At 40.4% G+C, this 25,035-nt stretch overlaps 2 protein-coding genes across 2 annotated transcripts; one reads left to right on the top strand and one right to left on the bottom strand.

The window, feature by feature from the left end:
* Positions 1-136: 136 nt before the first annotated feature.
* LOC141759033 (transmembrane protease serine 9-like) lies at positions 137-6,888 on the top strand. The gene is made up of 16 exons (XM_074620922.1): positions 137-177; positions 283-551; positions 647-792; positions 881-1,178; positions 1,970-2,132; positions 2,245-2,513; positions 2,609-2,754; positions 2,844-3,102; positions 3,601-3,763; positions 3,869-4,137; positions 4,233-4,378; positions 4,467-4,764; positions 4,886-5,057; positions 5,143-5,408; positions 6,119-6,216; positions 6,321-6,888. Exons 1-16 carry the CDS (start codon positions 152-154, stop codon positions 6,576-6,578), a joined length of 3,246 nt encoding a protein of 1,081 aa, XP_074477023.1. The 5' UTR covers positions 137-151; the 3' UTR covers positions 6,579-6,888.
* Positions 6,889-6,908: 20 nt separating this feature from the next.
* On the bottom strand, positions 6,909-24,375 carry LOC141758832 (integrin alpha-M-like). The gene is made up of 30 exons (XM_074620574.1): positions 24,142-24,375; positions 22,225-22,327; positions 21,944-22,041; positions 20,524-20,594; positions 20,258-20,372; positions 19,771-19,895; positions 19,361-19,509; positions 18,555-18,705; positions 18,317-18,461; positions 18,045-18,115; positions 17,674-17,794; positions 16,570-16,706; positions 16,307-16,453; positions 15,999-16,211; positions 15,070-15,203; positions 14,712-14,854; positions 14,470-14,630; positions 13,715-13,840; positions 13,478-13,551; positions 12,025-12,166; positions 11,851-11,949; positions 11,693-11,772; positions 11,520-11,606; positions 11,349-11,418; positions 11,143-11,241; positions 10,263-10,343; positions 9,978-10,088; positions 8,660-8,773; positions 8,467-8,577; positions 6,909-8,303 (listed from the first exon to the last, which is right to left on the bottom strand). Exons 1-30 carry the CDS (start codon positions 24,173-24,175, stop codon positions 8,205-8,207), a joined length of 3,411 nt encoding a protein of 1,136 aa, XP_074476675.1. The 5' UTR covers positions 24,176-24,375; the 3' UTR covers positions 6,909-8,204.
* Between the last annotated feature and the right edge of the window lie 660 nt (positions 24,376-25,035).

Genomic DNA, 25,035 nt, shown 5'->3' on the forward strand with positions numbered 1-25,035 from the left:
CCTGTTGTTTGCAGTGTGTGGCATCACTCCCCTGAACACCAGGATAGTTGGAGGTGAAGACGCTCCACCAGGAAGTTGGCCCTGGCAGGTTAGTCTGCAGAAATTTGGCAGCCATGTTTGTGGTGGATCCCTCATCAACAGAGAGTGGGTGATGTCTGCTGCTCACTGCTTCTCCAGGTGGGTAACTGCAACATAATAGAGGATAAAATGATTCATTCCTCGGTTTGACTTTCAGTCCACGTTCTTCCTAAAACCAACACATTTTTGTCATTTTTCCTTCAGCACAAGTACGTCTAGATGGCAGGTTTCTCTCGGTCGTCAGAACCTGCAGGGCAAAAACCCAAACGAAGAGTCCAGAGCCGTTGCCAAAATCATTTTGCATCCAAACTATGACAGTTCCACCAGCGACAACGACATTGCTCTGCTCAGACTCTCCTCACCAGTCAAATTCACAGACTACATCAGACCTGTGTGTCTGGCAGCCAGTGACAGTGTGTTCAACAACGGTACTGATAGCTGGGTCACTGGCTGGGGTGCAGTCGAGGAGGGAGGTGAGTCTGCTTGTTGCTGACAAATAGTTTGGTTGATGTGTCCTATAAACAGTAGATGGATGTGTGAATTGTCTCTCTTGTTGTTGGTCTCTCAGTGTCATTACCGTTCCCTGAAACCCTTCAAGAAGTGGAGGTGCCAGTTCTGGGAAACAGACATTGTAACTGTCTCAATGGAGTCGGTACAGTCACAGACAACATGATCTGTGCTGGTGTTCTGGCAGGAGGCAAAGACTCATGTCAGGTAGGCTGCTTCACTGAATCTGTCACTTGTTGGTCAATGTGTTTAGGGTTTTGTGAAATCCTCAGACGTCTCCTCTCCATCTCCTCAGGGTGACTCAGGAGGTCCAATGGTGAACCAGCAGGGCTCCGTCTGGGTCCAGTCTGGTATCGTTAGTTTTGGTTTTGGCTGTGCTCGGCCCAATCTGCCGGGAGTCTACTCCAGAGTGTCCAGTTACCAGTCCTGGATCAACTCCCACATCAGCTCTGATAAGCCAGGCTTTGTCCAGTTCACCTCCAGTGGTCTGGATGCTGACAGCAGCTACACCTGTCCTGGACTGCCACCTCCTGTTATTACTACTACTACTACTGGTACTACTACTACTGGTACTTCTACTACTACTACTACTGGTACTACTACTACTGGTACTACTACTACTGCAGGACCAGACACAACTACAGATCCAGGATCCACAGCATCAAGTGCTAAATGTAAGTATCCTGACTACCACAGTACTCTGAATATTACATGTCATTTTGTTCTTTATTTGTAGAAAGACTGACAGTCCAGGGAACAATTGGTACAGTATATATGCTGCTTCCAGCTCTTTCATGTAAGCATGTGGTGGCGAGCTGTCGGCTACAGTGTCTGTTGTGATGCTCCCATTGGGAGTCGCCAATGTCAGATATGTGCAAACCATACTCATAGGGGCTTATAACTAATTAACATAGTATTTAGATATATATTTTTTTAATACTTCAAAATAAATCTTTCTTATCACTGCTGCTCCCGGTTGCATTTCGTTTAATGGGGACCTTTTATACTTTTGTGTTTTTTTTCTTTACTTTAGTGTTATATAGTTTTTTGTGAATGTAAACGGTCTGCAAAGTTACAAAGCCCAAAGTCCACACCAAAGGGAGTTACTCTCCCCCACTGAAACACTGCTCCTAAACTGTCTGAAACACCTTGCTTGAAGTCCTGCCTTTTCTTCCGTAACATTGTGATGTCACTAAGTAACACATTTGCATAACTGCTAGTTTGGCACACCCTCAAACAAAGCTAATTAGAGTGGAGCTACAAACCTAAACTACAATTATGCACCTGAAAATAATCATAATGGGTCCTCTTTAATAGCTTCTGTAAGTATTTTGAGCCTGTTTTGCTAATTTAAGATGGACCGTCTATATCCTGTTGTTTGCAGTGTGTGGCGTCACGCCCCTGAACACCAGGATAGTTGGAGGTGAAGACGCTCCACCAGGAAGTTGGCCCTGGCAGGTTAGTCTGCAGAAATTTGGCGGCCATGTTTGTGGTGGATCCCTCATCAACAGAGAGTGGGTGATGTCTGCTGCTCACTGCTTCTCCAGGTGGGTAACTGCAATGTAATAGAGGATAAAATGTTCAGTGTTTTAGTTTTTGGTTTGACTTTCAGTCCACGTTCTTCCTAAAACCAACCCATTTTTGTCATTTTTCCTTCAGCACAAGTACGTCTAGATGGCAGGTTTCTCTCGGTCGTCAGAACCTGCAGGGCAAAAACCCAAATGAAGAGTCCAGAACTGTTGCCAAAATCATTTTGCATCCAAAATATGACAGTTCCACCAGCGACAACGACATTGCTCTGCTCAGACTCTCCTCACCAGTCAAATTCACAGACTACATCAGACCTGTGTGTCTGGCAGCCAGTGACAGTGTGTTCAACAACGGTACTGATAGCTGGGTCACTGGCTGGGGTGCAGTCGAGGAGGGAGGTGAGTCTGCTTGTTGCTGACAAATAGTTTGGTTGATGTGTCCTATAAACAGTAGATGGATGTGTGAATTGTCTCTCTTGTTGTTGGTCTCTCAGTGTCATTACCGTTCCCTGAAACCCTTCAAGAAGTGGAGGTGCCAGTTCTGGGAAACAGACATTGTAACTGTCTCAATGGAGTCGGTACAGTCACAGACAACATGATCTGTGCTGGTGTTCTGGCAGGAGGCAAAGACTCATGTCAGGTAGGCTGCTTCACTGAGTCTGTCACTTGTTGGTCAATGTGTTTAAGGTTTTTGTGAAATCCTCAGTCGGCTCCTCTCCTTCTCCTCAGGGTGACTCAGGAGGTCCATTGGTGAACCAGCAGGGCTCCGTCTGGGTCCAGTCTGGAATTGTTAGTTTTGGTTTTGGCTGTGCTCGGCCCAATCTGCCGGGAGTCTACTCCAGAGTGTCCAGTTACCAGTCCTGGATCAACTCCCACATCAGCTCTGATAAGCCAGGCTTTGTCCAGTTCACCTCCAGTGGTCTGGATGCTGACAGCAGCTACACCTGTCCTGGACTGCCACCTCCTGTTATTACTACTACTACTACTGGTACTACTACTACTGGTACTTCTACTACTACTACTACTGGTACTACTACTACTGCAGGACCAGACACAACTACAGATCCAGGATCCACAGCATCAAGTGCTAAATGTAAGTATCCTGACTACCACAGTACTCTGAATATTACATGTCATTTTGTTCTTTATTTGTAGAAAGACTGACAGTCCAGGGAACAATTGGTACAGTATATATGCTGCTTCCAGCTCTTTCATGTAAGCATGTGGTGGCGAGCTGTCGGCTACAGTGTCTGTTGTAATGCTCTAATTTGGAGTCGCCAATGTCAGAAATGTGCAAACCATACTCATAGGGGCTTATAAATAATTATCATAGTAGTTAGTTATTTTGTTTTTTGAATACGTCATAATAAATCTTTATTATCACTGCTGCTCCCGGTTGCATTTAGTTTAAAAGCTTCTATATGTATTTTGAGACCATTTTGCTAATTTAAGAATGACTGTCTACTGTATATCCTGTTGTTTGCAGTGTGTGGCATCACTCCCCTGAACACCAGGATAGTTGGAGGTGAAGACGCTCCAGCAGGAAGTTGGCCCTGGCAGGTTAGTCTGCAGAAATTTGGCGGCCATGTTTGTGGTGGATCCCTCATCAACAGAGAGTGGGTGATGTCTGCTGCTCACTGCTTCTCCAGGTGGGTAACTGCAACATAATAGAGGATAAAATGATTCATTCCTCGGTTTGACTTTCAGTCCACGTTCTTCCTAAAACCAACACATTTTTGTAATTTTTCCTTCAGCACAAGTACGTCTAGATGGCAGGTTTCTCTCGGTCGTCAGAACCTGCAGGGCAAAAACCCAAACGAAAGGTCCAGAACTGTTGCCAAAATCATTTTGCATCCAAAATATGACAGTTCCACCAGCGACAACGACATTGCTCTGCTCAGACTCTCCAAACCAGTCAAATTCACAGACTACATCAGACCTGTGTGTCTGGCAGCCAGTGACAGTGTGTTCAACAACGGTACTGATAGCTGGGTCACTGGCTGGGGTGCAGTCGAGGAGGGAGGTGAGTCTGCTTGTTGCTGACAAATAGTTTGGTTGATGTGTCCTAAAAACAGTAGATGGATGTGTGAATTGTCTCTCTTGTTGTTGGTCTCTCAGTGTCATTACCGTTCCCTGAAACCCTTCAAGAAGTGGAGGTGCCAGTTCTGGGAAACAGACATTGTAACTGTCTCAATGGAGTCGGTACAGTCACAGACAACATGATCTGTGCTGGTGTTCTGGCAGGAGGCAAAGACTCATGTCAGGTAGGCTGCTTCACTGAATCTGTCACTTGTTGGTCAATGTGTTTAGGGTTTTGTGAAATCCTCAGACGTCTTCTCTCCTTCTCCTCAGGGTGACTCAGGAGGTCCAATGGTGAACCAGCAGGGCTCCGTCTGGGTCCAGTCTGGAATTGTTAGTTTTGGTTTTGGCTGTGCTCGGCCCAATCTGCTGGGAGTCTACTCCAGAGTGTCCATTTACCAGTCCTGGATCAACTCCCACATCAGCTCTGATAAGCCAGGCTTTGTCCAGTTCACCTCCAGTGGGCTGGATGCTGACAGCAGCTACACCTGTCCTGGTCTGCCAGTTGCCTCAACACCTTCACCAACGAAAAAACCTAGTATTACTACCCAAATTGTAACCAACCCTGCAAGTGAGTGTCCTGAAAAGATAATAATTATTCAAATGTTTCCACTGTCAGAATTGTGATAATTTTGTTTACCTCTGTCTGTCATTTATGTTTGCTTCTCTTCATTTAAAATGTTCTCATATAGGATCAGTGTGTGGCAAAGCTCCGTTGAACAGCCGTGCTGTAGGTGACAGCGGTGTTGTACCTGGAGGGATGTGGCCCTGGATGGTTAGTCTCCACAAAAATGGGGTCTACACTTGTGGAGGAACCCTGATCGCTGACAAATTTGTCCTCACTTCTGCCCAGTGTTTCTCTTCGTAAGTGCAAAAGCATTTTTTTTTGTATTCATTATTCATTTAGTTGTGAAATAATTAAATATGGTGCCCTTTATCCTCCTGACAGCTCCAATCCAGATGTCAGTGAGTGGAGTGCGTTTCTGGGCCAGCGAATTGTGGACGGCTCTGAAGAGTTCGAGATGTCTCTTGGCATTGTGGACATTAAAGTGAGCAAAATGACAGGTTCCAATATCGCAGTGCTGCAGCTGAGTAAGCCGGTCACCTACATAGATTATATTCAGCCTGTGTGTATGGACATCAGCAGCACCCAAACCTTCCGCGCTGGAAGTCGATGCTGGGTGGCAGGCTGGGAGAAGGGCAGCAAGAGCCGAGGTAAGGGTTTATCAAGCTTTTGTGTTTGCTGCTAATATGATAAGTATCATTTCAGTTAGGGATGTTAATAATTAACCGTTAACTTGAATTTTTACCAATCAATGCTATCGGTTAAACGGTTAAAATAAATAATAAAAAATAAATAAAAAGCTAAGTAAAACTAAGAGCGGCATGTGACTTAGAGAAGAATAGCTGGTCCACCTTAACAGCCCACCTTAAGAGAGCCTGAGCCGGTGTTGCAAGACACGGGAGCTTGGTTTGGGTCTTGAGGAGTTGTAGTATTTATTCACCGACAAATTAACTGTACACACACTGTCTGCTACTGCTACGTTCACAGCTATAACGCCACACTCACCTCCGCCACACACACACGGTCTGTCGGACACGCGTTAACATTACGCCGCGCTAACACGTAGTTCTGATGTCAGACTCTAGCGTACTGTTTTTGTGTCAAATTATTGATTTCTTAAGTAAGTAGCCGTGTAATAAGCGGGATAATGTACAGCTAGCGGGTCATTGTGCATCGCCCTGAATCATTACTTAGCGGTTAATAATCGGTTAACGAGGGTTGGTTGTCGGTTAGAAAAAAAATCTAAATTAGCATCCCTAATTTCAGTATATCTGTAATAGCTTCCTCATTATATACAAAGCATAGTTTGATTATTCACAAAGATTGTTTGTATTCACGGGAGTCAATGTGATTTTTCCAGCCGCCTCAAGTCTTCGAGATCTCGAAACTCAAGTGGCAAGTTGTGGAAATGTTTCGGATTCTGAGAACATTTGCACTTACACCATGAACCTTCAACAGGTAAGATAAAGTCTTCCCATCCACCAGTGTTTCTAAAAATCCTTTTTGCTCTGTCATGAGAAGTTTTCACATTGACGATGAATCCTCTGTTTTTATATTTGCAGGGGGATCAGGGCGGCCCTCTAATGTGCAAGTCAGACTCCTCTTGGTTCCAGGTGGCCGTTGTAACAGTGAGCGGAAGCAAATCAGTCCGTGCTGATGTTCAGGTCTTTTCCAAAACTTCAAGATTCGGGTCCTTCTTAAAGGAAACAGTTGGCGACATGCCGTCTCCTGAAAAAGGAAATGCAGCAGGTTTCTCAATTTCCTTATTCCTCTCTCTCGCTGTCCCCGTTATCTCAGTGTTTCTGTTGTCAGGGTGTTAGGTCTACTGTCTCCGCGGGGCGTTGAAGTAGTTCATTATTGCACTTAAAAGCTTCGAACAATCTTCTCAAGCCCCCCGTTCTGTAAATGCACTTAAGATACTCAGGTCACTTGTCAGGCTCCTCCAAAGAAGTTTATATTTTTACAACAACAAAAGGTGTTTTTATTTAGTGTGATGGGGGTGGGGGGTTTCTATAAAATAATTGTACGGGGAAAATGTGTTTCACTGAATCCAATGAAGGACAACTTGTGTTATTTATTCTTTATGCCGTTGTACCTCTTTTTGTCAAATGTGATGGTGAGTCATGTATGAAGGTGAATCTTAAATCAAATTGTTAAGACAAATGAAAAATCATAAAGGGTAAAGCATAAAACAAATGTCTCTTTACATATTTTCTGAATACTTAAATCAATATTGCAGTTTCAGGTCCAGCAGTTTTACAGTAACAATATGTGTGAATCCAGTTGTTTTTTTTCACCATTAAACAAATTCTAAAAGTTAAAATGCATAGCTTGCAGAAATATATAAGCAGAAATGTTGCATTGTAGACCAACAATGGGCTGTTTAGGTCAATATTATGATTGGAAAAATGTACAGTTATTTTGTAAAGCCTCCTGCCACATACAGTAACATCACTTGGGCTGTGTCCAAAAGCACTCTATGTTCTATGTATAGTCCACTACATTTACCCTGGTTGTGCCCTGATTGGCAAATTTTTAGTGAAATTTATACTCTATAGTGCCTGAAATCTCTTTTTACTACACGCTATTAAGTCAATAATTGAGTGTCTATAATACAGGACAGCGGTTCTCAACCTTTATATGCCTCCGCACTGGCGACAGCATTATCTCAGAAACCCCTTGAGGGAATTTCTTCAAATTTGGTACAAACATCCACTCGGACTAAAAGATCAACTGATTAGGTTTTGGTGGTCAAAGGTCACTGTGACCTCACGTCCGTCCCATTCTCTTGAAAGTGACATCTCAGTTTGAGTTTTGAGCATTGAGTGAACTTCTTCAAATTTGGTACAAATGTCCACTTGGTATCGACGATGAACTGATTAGGTTTTGGTTGTCGAAGGTCGCCGTGACCTCACCAAACACATTTTTGGTCATAACTCAAGAATTCATATGCTAATAATGACAATTTCACACAAATCTAACAGGAACAAATGATGAAGTGATGATATGAACCGATGCCTTTTTGCAAATTGAGATTTTCCCTGCTCAGACTTTCGTTTGAATCATTTTTAGGAGCCTAAAGAGGTAAAAACTTTACAGTATTCACTTAATATTACTTCCTAACCAGGAAAGCATCTTGTGACCCCTTGTTGCCGTCCCGACCCCAAAGCTGAGAACCTAAATGGTGAATGACTGAGTGAGGGAGTGATTTCAGACACAGCTAAGCTTTCTGGTTTAACAAATCGGAAGTGGTCTTCTTCCATATAAATCATTCCTGAAAATGTTATAAAATAGTACAACTCTGACTAATGGTACAGATGAACTAATCAGAGATGACTGTAGATGTTGTTGTTTTGCGGTCCGCTGCGATTAGCATGCTAATGCTGTGAATGTATTGGATCTGGAAACAGCTGGTGTCTGTGGGACATCCACTGGTTTTACATTTGTTATTCTGGTGCGGGTTCGCCTCCTTCAACCCCCGGATCTGCTGCTGCTGCTGCCTCCTCGTTAATCATCTCCTTGTATTTGCTCTTGAAAAATCCAGCCTGAGAGTACAAAACAAAGAAAGATACATTTAAACCTCACATAATAAATAAATATAAAGACCCAAACCAGGTGAGACAATCTTATATTAAATAAGAAAAAAAAATTGTGCTGGAAACCACACCTCAAAATGGCTTCATTGCCTCCATAAGTTCAGTTTCTCACCTTATACAGGCCAGCGGTGAGTAAAGCCAGTAGAGCCAACCCTCCCAGGGATCCTCCGACAATCTCTTTGGTGAAGTCTGGCTCAGCATACACTTCTACCTCTGCTTCAATCTGAGAGGTGAAATGACAGAATGTGGATCAAATTCCAGCTCTTTTAATAACACATTAAGAAGTTAAAACACTGTGTAATCACCTTGCGAACAGGAGGGTTGTTATTAGACCCCGTTGAAACGAAGATGTACTGGTTTCTGTCGTACTCCAGACTGGCTGTGCTGGTCAAGAGGAATTTGGCAGATTTAAGTCCAATCTGTTTGAAGAGAAAATGAGGAGTGGGATGATTTGATCTTCAGTGTTGTAAAATTTCATTAGAAAATAATTATTTGTGGAGACATTTTAACGCAGCATAGTCAGGTGATCAAAATACTTCCAAATGTAGCACTTAAAATGTACATAAAACGCAAGTCAGTGTGTTCAATACTATACATACATAGTGGGGCAGCTAAGATGAAATATGCATAACAATTGTGCATTTTGCGATTAAAGCAACAAATTTGGGACAGATGTAGGTTTATATGTAATGAAAAGATATAGATATCGGGGTGCTGCAAATTTGGCCCCAGAGGGCCATGGCAGCCATTTTTCGTAATGGCCGCCAAATAGGCGCTTAATATTGCAAAATGTTGCAGAAAACTGATTTTATGCGTCTTGATGATTTCCAAGGTGTGTTCTGTAGGCAGAAAGTTTTTGGCATCATTGGGCAAAGAATCTAGCCCGTGACGGAAGACTTTGGCCAATCACAGGTCATTTCAGAGAGAAAGCGTTCCTGTTGAGCATTCCTATTGTCTGTGCTCCGACTGGTGGGCAATGCTTGCTATTTCCTCAACTGCTATCAACATGGCTGCCGGGTCACAAACGTTCTCATTTTACAGCTAAACAGTACACTACAAGATGTTTCTGAAAACACTTGAGGCGAGAAATAGGCATTACAGTAACAGAATATTGATTTATATTTGATCAGCGCTGCCTAGTTTGACCGTTTGATCGGAGTTCGCAAGTGATTACAGCTGCTCAGAGACGGCAGGCTCCAGCTCGGCTCTGTTTGGTTGTTTTCCTCCGGTGTGTGAAATCTTACAGATGCCATTAGGAGCACCGGAGGACACAGGGGCACATGGTTTTTTTCAGATTACCTGTCTCATGCACTACTGTCAGGATATAGTGACCGTTTTATAAAAATAACTTTTTTAAATAATATTTGCTCCAATTCTACCCACTGCAGCTTCAAGCTTTTAACCTGAGAAAAAAAACAAATAAAAGGAGCATGGTGACTTCAGGGTCAAACTTCACCCCCTTGCCTTCATGATAGAATAACAACCAATACATCGTTAGAACAGCGAGATCTTCAGCTTCCCATTGGTGCATTTATCTTTTCATTAGCAGAAACATTGACAGAAATATCGCTGGATAAAGTTCAGTTCCTCTAGTCAGAGGTCGCACGAAAACACATCAATTACCTGCTCTATCCATCGAGAACTGAGGTTGGCTGAGATTCTGTACTCTTTGCTCTCCAGTCGTCCCATGAACTGACTGCAGTTGAACACTCTGCACCTGGCTACAGAGCAGTCCTGTTGTTGGTTCAAAGAAGGCAGAAAGCAGAGATAGCTGTTATCAGGCCTGCACTCTCCGGTGGGATGAAAAAATAGTAGTTACATAGATATAACTCCAGTTCTATGAGTGTGTGCGTAGCCCTCTAATGGGCTTTGCAATTACGTAATCATAGATCGTAGAGGCATACTTACCACTAACTTATTTTTCTGTATCTTAGGAACAAAATCTTTGTCAATAGGTTCTTCATCTCTGACTCTTTGGCAGTCTGGAATCTGAAATGGAGCAGATTCGTATCAGTTTAACAGAGAACCAGATGTGGTCCTCGTATAACCACATCCATGATCCATCCGTTAATCCATGAGGCTATAGTTGCATAAAAACAGCTGCATTTAAGACATTTTTAGGGTTCCGTAATGACTAGGGCTGTCAATCGATTAAAATATTTAATCGCATGATTGTCAATAATTAATCGCAAATTAATCACACATTTTCTTTAATCTGTTCAAAATATACCTTAAAGGGAGATTTGTAAAGTATTTAATACTTTTATTAACATGGGAGTGGGCAAATATGCTTGCTTTATGCAAATGTATGTATATATTTATTATTGGAAATCAATTCACAACACAAAACAATAACAAATATTGTCCAGAAACCCTCATAGGTACTGCATTTAGCATAAAAATATGATCAAATCATAAGAGTCGTGGGTACCGATAGAGCCCATTTTCAGTCACATATCTTCAGGTTAGAGGTTAAGGGACCCCTTTGAAAATGGCTATGACCGTTTTTTCATCACCAAAATTTAGTGAAAGTTTGGTGCGTTATTTAGCCTCCTTTTCGACAAGCTAGTATGATGGTTGGTACCAATGGATTCCTTAGGTTTTCTAATCTCATATGATGTCAGTATCTTCACTCTAGATTTAAAACTGAGCCCGCTACAACCTTAAAAATCGCAAGTTGTGTTAATGTGTTAAAGAAATTGGTGGCGTTAAAACAAATTTGCGTGAACGCGTTATTTTCACGTTAATTTTGACAGCCCTAGTAATGACAAGTTCCCACATATGTTACCTGCAAACTGCTCGAATCCACCCAGATGTCTTTATCACCGAGCTTCACTGGCACCTTGATCACCACCGTGAAGTCCAGCGCTCTGATATCATTTGTAACCTAAGAGAGAGGGGGAGAATAGAAAAGGTATTAAACAGACGTAATGAGCAGTGAATTAAGTTAATGAACTTTAAAAGAATTACTGATATTATAATAAGATATTTTACCGAAATTAATTGTTGGACTGGTTTCTGCAAATTATTCTTTCCATAAGAGAAGTTGTTGTAGCTGAGGGAACTAAACATAACATTTGATGAATATTAGGTAATAAAATGCCAGCTTAAATGTGTTCTTACTTTCTAAATCATTTCTTTTGTAACACATAGAACAACACAAACCTTTCAATTGTGGCAAAAATGCTGTACTTCACATCGATCCCTTTGATTTTGTGGAGCTCACTTGAGACGGCGTGTTCCTGATTCCCACTAAAGGAGAGGTGAAATTATTTGTACACATGGTAATAGGACTATTGCACACTTGCATATTGTTGTGCTTGACAGCTGAGCAGTACCTGGTAGCATTCGCAGAGACAAAAATCCTCCTGTCAAGCTGACTATTGGCATCGATCCCGTAGGAGACGATGAAGAAAGCCTAAAACGACATGAACGAGAGAAATCAGGTTGTCTTCTGTCTCTGCAGCGGTGAGAAGAGATCATACAAAGAACGAACCTTAGTGTTGCTCTTCAAAATAGGCTTGTCAACGGTGCAGTCTGTCTTTCCTGGCGTTACGCGATCTTCACTGTCCAACGAGTTGCACTCTATTCTTCCCTGTTAATAAAAAACAATTAAAAATCACTGTGTGACCAGAGATGAACTGAAGCAGACTTGATCCTGACGCCTTACCTGCACATCTGTAAACTTCCTATAGGAGAGTCCGGCTGGGTATGTGAGAATCACATGGCTGTTGTAGGAGTTTTCCTCGCTGTTCTCCAGTGAAACGGTGACATTCAGCAGTTCATCAATGCCAACTTTAACCTCCGAGGATCTGACAGATTGTGAGGACAGATAAAAGTGAAGGTAGAAGAAAACAAGGCTGCGGTCAAATAGTTCAAACTAATTACGTCCTGTGTCTTTTCCAAACCACTCCTCTTTGACCTTTATTGAAAACGTCACGAGGTGAAAGAGAATTCATATCTAGGAAAAGACATCTGTGGTGCTCAGAGAATCAGAATGCACTTAACACTCGGCTACGTGATGGAGAGCTGCAGGAATGAGTCCTAAAAACCAGAAGTTAGCATTTTAGCACTGCCGGTTCCCTCGTCTGGAAGTCAATGGGTTTTTGAATGGATTTTTAGTTAGATGAAGCTGAAGAGATTTTAATGTTTTGTTCTACGATATAAAATAAATCCACTCATGAATTCTGAAGCCTTTATGTGTCTTAAAAATGGCGGTTGCTAACAAGTGGCTGAATGAGACTACAAAACGTCATCACGCCGACTCGTCCGCCTTCACAGCCTCACTGTTTATACTTACGTCATGCCACCGTGGCTTAGTTCGTTCACAGCCGAACGTTAGCTTTTTACGTCTGACGATTGTATTCACGCTTCAAAAATCATAAAAGTGGTGTTCATTTGTGGAGATTATTTTACGGAACAAAACGTGTATGTATCATAAATGTTTATTTGCCACAGAACTCATTTTCTGGAAAAATCCAAAACCCAATGGAAGAATCCCATTGGGTTTTTGTTGAGGGAACCAGGGCGATGCTAACTTCCTGGTTGGTCTACACAAATACGTCATCCCTGCAGCACTACATCAGATGTTATTGACGTGTGTCTACCGTGGTGATGCCGCAAGGAATTGTGGGGGGCATTATCTGCTTTCCTTTCATAAAGCATGGTCCAGTGTGTCCAATGCTAAAGGAGGTGTTGACTGTAGGTGTTGAGATATTTCAAAATCAATCTTTGACCTGTTATGGTGGTAGATTAAAAGTCAGTGGATCACCAATGTCATTCAAATTAATCCAAGAGCACCATAAATATCTGTACCAAAATTTCATGGCAATCCATCTGATAGTTGTTTAGATATTACAGTCTGGATCAAAGTGGTGGACAGACTGACATAGCTATGCCTAGAAGTAGCCGACTTGACATCCAACAGTCCATCGATGCGCAAAAAAAACTCTGAACACATGTATATTTTACACTGAAAGAGCTGATATAGCTGTGCTGAACCCAAAAACCGAAAGAACATACTGTAAATCAAACAGCATACAGATCAGTTATAGTGTGCACTTGTAGAAGAAAAGTGGCCATATGACCACACACCAAAATTAGGCTTCACTTTTATAACTCACCTGGTAAAGTTGAAATCCACTTTCAGATTATCTACACATTGTTCGTCCCCTCCGCAGTTGATCTCGAACCCTAACTGTGGAAGAGATGAAGTAAACCATAGGCTACAGTAAATATATTACATATTGATCCTTTAATGACACGAAGACAAGGCTTTGTTGTTCAGTTAATATTCTGACGGACAACAAAGACCACGCGTAAGACGTGTTAGCAAGCAAAGGTCTTTAGAGATTACTTACAGGATGGCGGCTCGTTGTCTGCGCCTGCTCGGCGAGACTCGGTCTGAGATTATCGGCGGAAGGCACACCGTCAAAGGTGAATCTGAGTTCATTGGAAAGTGCATTGAGAGAATCCTCTGGACAAGCCTGCAAGAAGAGGGTAGGGGGCTACTGTGAAATACTGTCCGTCAAGGTTGCGAGTGTTGGACTCTTTAACATAACATGAGATTTTTCACTGCGAGAGAGGCTGTTTACCAGTTAAATAGGTTGGGTGGAGTCACGTAAAATGGGCCAGATAAGGGTGGAGTATAATGGCCCTTTAAAATTTTGCATTACTCAATGAAATATTTGTTCAACTTTTTATTGCATGAAATGTATTTATGGTGTTGTTACTATGGCACACCAAAGACAATATTTAGTGTTAATTTACTGTTAAAATTAAAATGATTTCAGCTGAAATTACTGTGTTGCATGCCCTCTTTTTATACTGACCCATTTTACCTGAACATTGTATCCTAGCTTATAAGGGAACCTGCTGATGCTCTAACTCTCATTTTCCAAAACAATTGTACTTTTTTGCATTTTTTTAACAAATACATATTTAAGAGACCCATGCCAATTTATAAAAATATCATTAGATCTCATGCACAGCGTATTTGATGGTCTAATCATTTACCAAAAAGTTTGGGCCCATTTTACCGACTCCACCCTACTTCAAAAGCCAAAAAAAGGCAGAATCTACCAGATTTTAACATTGTGTATGTCTAACAACTCACCTCAACAAAGAACTGCACCAAGGTGCATTGACTCTGTCCCAAGTTAAGAGTAACTACTCCATCCGCTTCTCGTTGTTTCCCACTAATAAGTAAGGAAGCTCGGTTGTTTGGGACTTTGCGGGTGGCGTCCAGCGTTAAATTAAAGCTAATCCTTGCTTGAGCTGGAAGAGATAAGAGTTTCATTAAGAGGTTACTCATGTACACGCATACAAGTAATGCATGAACGGTGGAGTATCAGGTACCTTGCTCTACTGGAGAGTGTCTGGTCATCTTAAAGCAGATTTCAGCTGAGATCGGCAAACGGTTTGAGCAGTCTGAGTTTTGAGTAGAGATTTTTTTGGGGCTGAAGGACACCGTAGCATCTACCATTACTATAGGCTTTGATCTGTAAATGGACGGAGCAGGAAAACACATGTGGATAACTGTAAAACTGGTAGCCTATATCTTAGCTAACTGATACAATCCATCAGGTTATTGGTGAAGAGTTCTTTCCTAAATTTGTACAAAGAGACTCAATGACTGGTCTTCACACATTGCAAAGCTAAAATTCAATAGTCTTACTTGAGAGTAAAATGTATGACAGGAGCATCTTGGACTTACCTGAGTAAGACAACTGCGCCCTTTGAACCCACCGCTAAATCGGGCAGATTGTCCCTACTATGGTCAAAAGAGGACTGACTGATCGACATGCCGAAGAACTTCAGTGCTGGTCCGACTTCAGAGCCAGCAATTCTCTATATAAATGGAAATATTTCAATTAATCAAAATTGAAAAATATATATATTATATTATATTATATTGAATACAGTGGCAAACATGAAGCCATGCATACTGGATCTGTTAAATCTAGGAGTGTCAAAGTTAACGTGATAATAACACTAAATTCTTTAACGCATTAACGCAACTTGAGATTTTTAGGTTGTAGCTGGCTCAGTTTTAAAGCTAGAGTGAAGATACTGGCATCATATGAAACTACAAACCTAAGAAATTCATTGGTACCAACCATGTCATACTATCTTGTCAGGAAGGAGGATAAATAATGCTCCAAACTTATCCTAAATTTTGGCGATGAAAAAACTGTCATGGCCATTTTCAAAGGGGTCCCTTGACCTCTGACCTTAAGATATGTGAATGAAAATGGGTTCTATGGGTACCCACGAGTCTCCCCTTTACAGACATGCCAACTTTATGATAATCACATGCAGTTTTGGGCAAACTGTTGTTGTTGGGCTTGAGTTTGCCATGATATGATTTGAGCATATTTTTAAACTAAATGCAGTACCTGTGAGGGTTTCTGGACAATATTTGTTATTGTTTTGGGTTGTTAAATTAATTCCAATAATAAATATATACATACATTTGCATAAAGCAAGCATATTTGTCCACTCCCATGTTGATAAGAATATTAAATACTTGACAGATCTCCCTTTAAAGTACATTTTGAACAGATAAAATATGTGCGATTAATTGCGATTAAATACTTTAATCGATTGACAGCCCTTGTTAAATCTAAATTCGATCTCGCTCACCTGTGAGTGAGTAGAACTGATTCCTCTTCGTCCTTCGCTGTGAAATATGTAGATGCTGCCTTGACCATCATTCTCCAAAGGCGCTCCAACTGCCAAATCCCTGAAACCATCTGTGTTAAGATCAGGTAGCACAGCAAGAGTAGACCCAAACCTTCCTTCGTCAGATGCGTCCCCTTTCAGTATTGACGGAGCATCTAAGTGACACTCGACATTCTGTTGAAAATATAAGGATAGTTAACGTTTGCGTGGTTGTTGGGAAAAAAAACCAAATAGATTCATTTAATGGTACCAGATAACTTGTCATTTACCAAATCAGTTAAGCTGCAAACGTAAACTCTTCCCTCTCTATCATTGTCCATGAACATGGGGGCAGATATGAGGATTAGGTCAGTGTAGCGGTCAGGATCCACGTTCATCGCACAAACAACGGCCCCAAAATATCCACCACTCTGAGACTGTGAAAGCAACAAATTATCAGTGAAAAAACATAAAAGAAGGAAACATTTAAAAAAAAAATTAGCTTCACATTGTCTTTCAGGACCGTTAGTCCCTCTTAATAGTAGGCACGCACCTGCCATGGAGAGGGGTCGATGATTTTGTTAGGCCAGTCTGGGTAAACGACGATCACAACTCCTCTGTGTTTATATCTTGGAGCACCAACAATTGTCAATGTGCCTTGACTCGTTGTAGCGACTGCCATGGAGTAACCTAGAATGAAAGCCCATCAGTTAAAACTATGTGAGCAAACTGTTTATTTTTTAGGGATGCACCAATACCGATACCAGATCAAATATCGGGCCGATACTGACCCAAATAGCTGGATTGGATATCGATAACAATGGGGCCGATCTATTCAATTCAGTTCCATTTTTAAATGCAGTATACATTATACACTGTAATTTTTAATCCTGATAAGTTTTGACCAATTTGTTGCTGTATTAAAAAGGTTTACACTTGAATTGTAATTGCTGTTAATTTTGAAGAATTTTTACTGAGTCGCTGGAGTACGATTTATTATTTTAATAATGAATAACAATTAAATTATGTATTAATTGGTCACATTTTGTTTTACAAAGTTCAGAAAGCAACGTTTAAGTCTAGCCGGACGTTGTCTTACATATAAAAGAATGATGCCAGTCACTTCTACACAGTGAGGCATACAGCTTATTAATGAAACACTGGTATCGGATCGGTACTCGGTATCGGCCGATACCCAAAGCCCAGGTATCGCTATCGGTATCGGAACTGAAAAAGTCGGATCGGTGCATCCCTGCTATTTTTGAAAATTCTTGTTAGTTTTTACCATTACCTCTGCAGCGCGCAAATATGGATATTACATATTTTAGAATATATTAACCCCCAAATATTTGTTTAATGTAGACAAAGAGATTACAAAACATGTTTTTTTTGTCTTCAAACTAGAAAATGTCTAATATTTCTTGTTAATGTTTGAGATTTTCCACAATATTCAAGTCTTTAGACTGCGAAGAATCTTTATATTGTAAAAACATCATGATATCTACACTGACTTCGTCTGACCTCACTGACATTTCACATGTAACATAAAATATTTCTCTATTATAATAAATAATAACTTACACATTCAAAGAAGAGAGAAAAGATTACATTAGAGCAGTGCAAGTAAATGATATACCTTTTACATTTACATTCTTACCCAGATAACTGTCAGGCTCTATATTAGGCTCATAGGAGCTCACCCTCCGTCTTGTACTCAGAGAGTATTGCTGGTAGCCTCCCTTCCACACATTAGCACCAACAATAGCCATCTGAATTCCCTTCAATTTAAACAGATATTTAATTAAACAGGCTTTCCAATTTAACTTTGTTACACATTTCCACCAAATCCTGAACTTATTTATGAAAGTAAAGCAACAAAAGTAAAAAAAACGTCAGTCACAAAACATTGTCTAAAGAATATGCTGAAGTGCTATACATTAAATATCTGAATTCTTTATAATTGTCTATCTGCTTTCAACCAACAAAAGCTGACACAAAGACATGCGTATCTGTGTGTTTTTTTATTACCCCAGGTACATAAGCTGCACTGAATCCCTCTTGAGACATTTCCATTTTCAGTGACTCTCCACTTTGCGAACCTGTAACAGCAACATGAAAGAGCACAATCATCTCTCAATGCAGCATGATACAATGGTCACATCCCAATAAATACTTTTATACAGTTGAATTACAAAGAGCAGACTCAATAAATTTACAAAACGGTCATGCTTAGACTGAAATTGTATGCAGGTTGAAAATTGATAGAATAGCTATTTTTTTTGGAAACTATATAACTATACCTTCAATAGCGAAGAGTTTGGCCTGCAAACTCTGCCTGATTTTGTCAAGTGCGTCAAAGCTCTGCACTTGAAAAACGTTGTCTTTGGAAGATGCAATGATGCCCAGTTCCGCTTTTGCATTAAGATTGGTAAATGCGTTCCCCACCTAGGGATGTTGAAAACAAGTGTTTGAGGTGTTGTGCTGCACAACAGAGTTAATTAATTGCTTAAATTTACTAAGTGGAACTGAAGAACTTACACCAATAGCAAATCGCGTGATCTTTGCCTTGTTAGCTAAGGTTGCTGCCGATTGCAATTGCCCCGGGTCGTTAGATTCTCCATCAGTAATGACTATCAAGACCTTATTCACATCTGACCTGGAACCTCTTGTTGGTGTGAAAATATTTTCGCTGTCAAAAGAAAGATGCAATTTCAATACACCATTGTGCAATACATTTTGTAGTATCATATAATATTTAATTATGTGGCTGTGAATTATTAATTAAAGGGGAACAACGGCCATTATTTAAAACATTGATCCCCATTTTGTTTGTTGCCCGATACTAAAGAAAAAGAGACCCAAATGAAATTTCAGCAAAGGGAAGGTAAAATTAGGTCAAGGGCCCCCCCATACTTGAATAAAGAAAAACACAAGCTGTATGTCCGTTATTATACCCCCTCGACAATGTAGTTGGGGGTTATATAGGGCTCCGTGTGTCCATTCTTCCGTCCGTCCTTCTGTGCGTTCGCGTGTCACACTTTTGTTTTTGGAGCAGAACTCGGAAACTATTTAACTTAGGAACTTCAAATTTGGTATGTGTTGTCTGTGTACGTGTCCGTTCTGGAGTATAAACAAGTCCTTAGCTCTGTCAGGACTGTTGCCGCTATTTTCCCTGTTAGCGCTGTTAGCACATTTAGCTGCGAACCACTGGCTCAGCCGTCGCCATGTTGAGAGCCGTGCGGAGGCAATAGAAATGCTCCCACTCTCGCTTTTAGCACCTTTAAATAAAGAATTCCTAAGAACTTCCTGTGCAAATGGGAGGTCAACATGATGACGGCACTTACACCACAAATTTGATGGCTGCAGCTGTGTAAGTTGACCCCTGTAGTTGCGCAATGCCAGTAACTTTTTCTTCCCATGATGTAGATCCAGAGAAAAAATTATCAAAGTAATAATAGATTTTGGGATTCCTGGAGAACTGGGCAATAGCAAACTGCAAAAATAGGAGAAACAGTCTGTTAATTAACCAATATTACACGTGAGGGTGAACTTTACTGTCATTATTGGCACAACAGACCAATCAGATTGCTTTGTCAGAACCACTTGTTCTATATTTTAACAATCAACTCTTAAATGTAACTGTCAATTTGTTGAAGAAACAATTAAGAATTATGAAATGATCACTTTTATTCAACACTGCAACAGAAATTAGTTCTCAGAGTCTGTGCTATGGCCAAACTGGCAGTGACATTACCTTTGTATCTAGTGGCAGGAGTGAGCGGACCAGCTCTCTCACAAAAGTCTTCATCTTGTCAAAATCCGCATCATCAACGCTGCCTGAGCCATCCAACAGAAATGCAATGTCTGCTGATCGGCACTCTGTCAAAGAGATTTCACGTAACTTATAAGTTAGTTACACATCATAATAAATGCAGAAAACACTCATAGAACAAAACGTTGAAATCCCTTGTGTTAACCACAGACCTTATTTCAGGCATCTAACTAAAAAGTCATTCAAAAAGCCCATTGACCTCCACACGATGAAACCAGAAGTGCTAAAATGCAAACTCAATTTCCGGTTTTAAGACCCATTCTTGTAGCACCCTATATGTGCTTGTTCCAGTGCTCTGGCAGGAAGAAGGATGATTTAAAGACTCGTCACTCAAGAAAAGCCTCTTGGAAAGTTGCTACAATGCAACTAATCCTATGCACGTTTAGTCTTTGTGTGTGTTTATATTTACCTTTATTAGAAGAAGGTACAGGACCTTCAATGCCATCAGAACTGTCAATCTGGAAGCACATACCACTGTACATGGTGATACTTTGGCAGTCCTTTGGGATGGTTGGACCACATGCCTGAAAAGAGACAAAGTTATGTCTAAGTTGCTATCTTTTCTGTGCATTAATAAAATGTAAGGCAACGAGAAAATTATTTCACTGGTAGAAAGAGAAAGAAAAAGTTTAAGAGGACTTTCTCACAATGAATTGTGAATATTTGGCAGCTCACCATGGTGTTTTGTGTGACGGGATCATTCGTCATTGTCAAACCAAGAGACATGTTGACTGCAAAAGCTGGCACTGCATTGAAAACATTCATCATTCGTCTTGTCAAAACAGTCATTCATGACAACTGTCTCAGCTCCCACTAATAAAATACGTCCTTATTCTTATCTAATAACTATCAGCAGCATTAGCCAGTTCATACTCACTGTTCTCAAACTGTACAGCTATGTCGCACAGCCTTTTCCGGCAATTATCATACGACTATATATACTTTTGTAACTGTTGTTGTTACCTTTTTCAACAACATTAAATGCTAAATATTTCCACCCTAACAAGTCTTAAAATATGCAAAAACAAAAGGAACTGTGGTAGGAACACGTTGAGTTCTCTTCTTGTTTTACTTAAGTTCAGTGTGTAGGATTTGGCGGCATCTAGTGGTGTGGTAGCAGATTGCAACCAACTGAACACACCTCCGCTCACTCCTTCCTTTCCAAGACTGTGGTAACGTGAGTGCAAAACCATGGTAATGCTGCTCGCCTCGCTCAGAAGCCATCCTCACCATAATAACACTACTTTACGAGCAACAGAAGTCAGACGGCGGCCGGCGGTACCACGGTTTTGCACTCATCGTCTCACGTTACCGCAGTTTCACAAGCGTGTCGGAGAACTACGGTGGCCTTCAGGTAACATAAAAACGTGAAAGACTCTCTCTAGATCCAGTGTTTGGTTTGTCCGTTCTGGGCTACTGTAGAAACATGATGGAGCAACATGGCGGACTCCGTGAAGAGGACCCGCTCCCTATGTGGACATGAAGGACTCATTCTAAGCTAACGAACACACAGCGATTCTCATTATCTCATCACATTCACTTCGAAATGGCTGACCTCCTGTTAGGATTTGGGTATACCTCCAAGAGGCTTTTTTGTGCGTCTCCACATGTTATATCTGCCTACAAAATTGTATACATGTAAGTGTAACCTGATTGAGGGGCTCAATATTTCCAACTTTGTAGGGGGTGCTAGCGAGCCATTTTTCCCCACCCAAGCCCATGACCCCAAAAATATAAAATTGTACACTGCGTCTGATGAGTGTTCAAAGTTCAACAACTTTCTGAACACTTTAAGGCCCTCAAAAATGCAATTAATTTTAATTTTAAGAATAATTCTTTCAGTTTCATTAGGGCCTCCGCTGCCCAACATTGTCTCTGCTCGGCCCTGATAAAATGACGCCCTGGTTAAAGGTATATCAGTGGTATTAACATGATTCAAATTGAATTGTGTTTCTTTTTTATCACTATGAAACAGGTATTTAGGTTGAAAAGTTTTAGAATAGAAATACTTCCAAAATAATCTAAGAGTACAAATGATAGTAGCATATGCTTGATCTGGTTTATATGAAGTGTTTGGAAATGAGAAGTTGCTTACGTGGAACTGAAAGTTCACTGCATGATTCCAGGGAGCATTTGTATATGTGTCCACTTCGTCCTTGTGAATACTGTTCAAGAGGAGCACTGACCAGCAGGCTGAGGAGATACAACCAGACAGACACATGAAAGAGCAGCGTAGATAAATGAATCCCACATTTTTATCTATCCGAAAATGCCTCATTCTTAATATGAGACACTACCGACAGAAATGCTAGTACAGTAGACATTTGGCTATAATGTAGACCCACGTTCCACAACAGCAGCCATGCTTTGACTTACTCTGATTGTCTCTGCACCACCTGGTATCCAAAACCTGCAGCAGGGTGTTTCAGGGTCTTCCAAGCCACGGGGTCGATATTAAAGCAAAGTGCAGCTTTAAACACTGAGGAGGAATGAAAAAGAAACAACCTGATTTAAAGCCACTATATGCAGAATGTGACTTTAAAATTATTCTGCATGTGCAGATGTTTTAGTGTGAAGGACAGTATATTTTATGTGCTGCTCTCAGTGCATTTATAAGTGATGTGGATGGATGTCTGCCGCCACTAGGGAGCGCCAATGTCAGAAATATTCTAAAGATAGAGGCCCAAGTCAGTTATTCATCTTAAAAACATAATATTCAAGATGACATTTTTGAGCCTGTATTTCTGTTTACTTTTAATTCTGTTTCTCTTTAACAGTTCCTCCATTCTTTAATAGCAGGAACAAGACTGTATGCATAGTACATGCAGGAAATCTTCCTTCTATATTTGTCTTCATGTTTGATTTCCTGACATTGAGTGTTCTTTGTTTCTTCCTTTTCTTCCTTTTTTGGCCATAACATGAGGTTTTCTAAAAATACCCAGCAAGATACAAACACTTCGAAATATTTCCTCCTGGTTCCTCAAGATTACAAGTGACTGTGAGAATAGATAACAATGTGTTAATAACAAATATTAACTTCCTCTAACGGATCTGTTTAACATCTGATACCCACCTCTGATTGATATTAATAGATTAGGGTATCCTGGACATTTCAAAGTCTGACAAAATGACATAATTTGATAGTCTTGCTGTCATAGTTTCTCCAGAAAAATAAATGCATATAAATAGATAATGATTTAGTCACCAACGCCCTCAGGTTCTGCTTTTTCTGTTGTCACTAAAATATAAATAAAAGGCAGCTGCAGGAAGTCTGTCACTGCCCCCCTTCCTCCTGCTGAGTACAAGTGGGACAGATAAATAGGACGTGTGGTGTTGGTCCAGATGTGTCTCTCTTTTGGTGTCACAAGTTGTGTAGGTTTAGCAAACATGAACATGTTAATTATGAAGAGACAATTAATGTCTGCTGCAGTCTGTTTATGATCAATTTGGATATATATGTTATAATTTAACGTCTTACATTCAGTTAAACTGGTGGTTGTGGGCCAAGGAAGTGTATTTAGTTTGAGGTGTTGTTAGTGTGTATTTATAGAGCATTTTTTCCACACACCTATTGAACGGTGAGACCAAGGTGCAAATTTTATTCACCTCAGATATAGGTCACGCCCACTTTTTGAATTTTTTTTACAAAAACATTTTTGCACTTCTCTTCCGCCAATCTTCACCAAATTTGGTGCATGACGACCCTGACTAAATGCCATGTATTTGTTTTTTGATCTGTCATAACGTCTTCCTGTAATTAGACTCTTGCTTGTGTGATCTGTTTGTTACAAACTGCCATAATTCTTGCGAACATCTACTCTACTAGCAAAAGTTAATGACATTTCAATGACAGATATTGCTACAACACCATAAGTTTAAATGATCATAAGTTTTAGTCAAACCTTGTAATTGAATTGTAATTTTATAAGATTTCAGGTGTTTTTCCAAAAAACAATCAAAACATTTTCTACTATTAAAATAAGAAATTTAGAGGAAGTTTTTTTTAGGGTCAGACTTGACTAAATTGATGCAGGGAGTTTGATTCACAGAGGATGAAATGCAAACATGGAATTGATAATCTTAACAGTTTTTCTACATATTGTTATCACAGTTATGAATCTTTTAGCCCTGATTTTTTTCAAAATAACACATGTAATAATCCAATGATAATACGTTTCTATGCTTCCAGCATTCTATAGGAACATAACTTAGTAATAAAAATGACATTAAGTCAAATGACAGGATCCTATTTTCACTGCTGGCACAAATATTTATAAAGATGTACAAACTTACCCGACAAGAATATTGTGGTGATTATCCAGTCCATTGTGCTACTCCCATGGAAAATACTGAAAGGGTGATGTGTTCTCTGTGCTCGTACACATTTATCTGGAAACTATTATGTAGTCTGGCGATCTAGCAACTATTTCGACCACTGAAACCGTCACGGAGGGGGATGTTGAAAGCAAAATGCAGAAATCATAAGGTGACTGTCAGAGCCAAGGCAGCTAGTTAGAGGAACTCTTATGTAGGAGGGGTTACAACACTTTCTGTTTTATATGAGTCACAAAGGTATTGTTTAACTTTGCAAGCACATAAGACTCCCCGAACACTTCTAATTTAGTTAGTTGTAGTTCAGAGCCACCACATTAAACCAGTGGTTTTATTCAGACCATGAAAGTGTTTTCATCAGACTTTAAACGTGTTCTTTAAATGTATCCACAGCAGCAAGAAGGCCTATTCTGAGACCAGTCGTGGAAAGAGGAAGTTCAATTTCATCTTGATTATCTGACCGAACTTCACTCCAAGTATATGAACACGGACCAAAGCACTGTTCAAATAAGCCTCCTCATGAAAAGAAAACCTAAAAATAAAAAAGGTTTGTTTCTCCTTTTTGCCAGACTTCCTCTGCACTCTCATCCAATATGTGAGCCTGTCTGCCATTTTTATACGAGGCAGGCACTATGAGTTGGTGGAATAGTCATCAGGAATTGAATACTATACTATAGTTGCCTGTTCATATAGGATTTTGAAATAGAAAAATTTATTTTAAACCATCAACTTTATGTACTATGACTTAAAGTACGGGGCCATTCGTTTTTCACTGTAAAAGGAAAAAAATAGAGGAAAGAATTCAGCTGATTGGATATAGATTTTGTATAATTACGTCATGAATTGTAAAAGCCT

The sequence above is a fragment of the Sebastes fasciatus genome, chromosome 20 (assembly GCF_043250625.1).
Source record: "Sebastes fasciatus isolate fSebFas1 chromosome 20, fSebFas1.pri, whole genome shotgun sequence".
Taxonomy (NCBI): domain Eukaryota; kingdom Metazoa; phylum Chordata; class Actinopteri; order Perciformes; family Sebastidae; genus Sebastes; species Sebastes fasciatus.

Coding starts and splice junctions, on each gene's coding strand:
- LOC141759033 (XM_074620922.1), top strand. CDS start 152: ATGTCTGCTGCTCACTGCTTCTCCAG. Junction 793..880: donor GAGGCAAAGACTCATGTCAG/GTAGGCTGCTTC, acceptor CCATCTCCTCAG/GGTGACTCAGGAGGTCCAAT. Junction 2,514..2,608: donor GGGTGCAGTCGAGGAGGGAG/GTGAGTCTGCTT, acceptor TTGGTCTCTCAG/TGTCATTACCGTTCCCTGAA.
- LOC141758832 (XM_074620574.1), bottom strand. CDS start 24,175: ATGGACTGGATAATCACCACAATATTCTTGTCGG. Junction 11,242..11,348: donor CAGTCCAACAATTAATTTCG/GTAAAATATCTT, acceptor CCTCTCTCTTAG/GTTACAAATGATATCAGAGC. Junction 8,304..8,466: donor TCACCGCTGGCCTGTATAAG/GTGAGAAACTGA, acceptor TTGTACTCTCAG/GCTGGATTTTTCAAGAGCAA.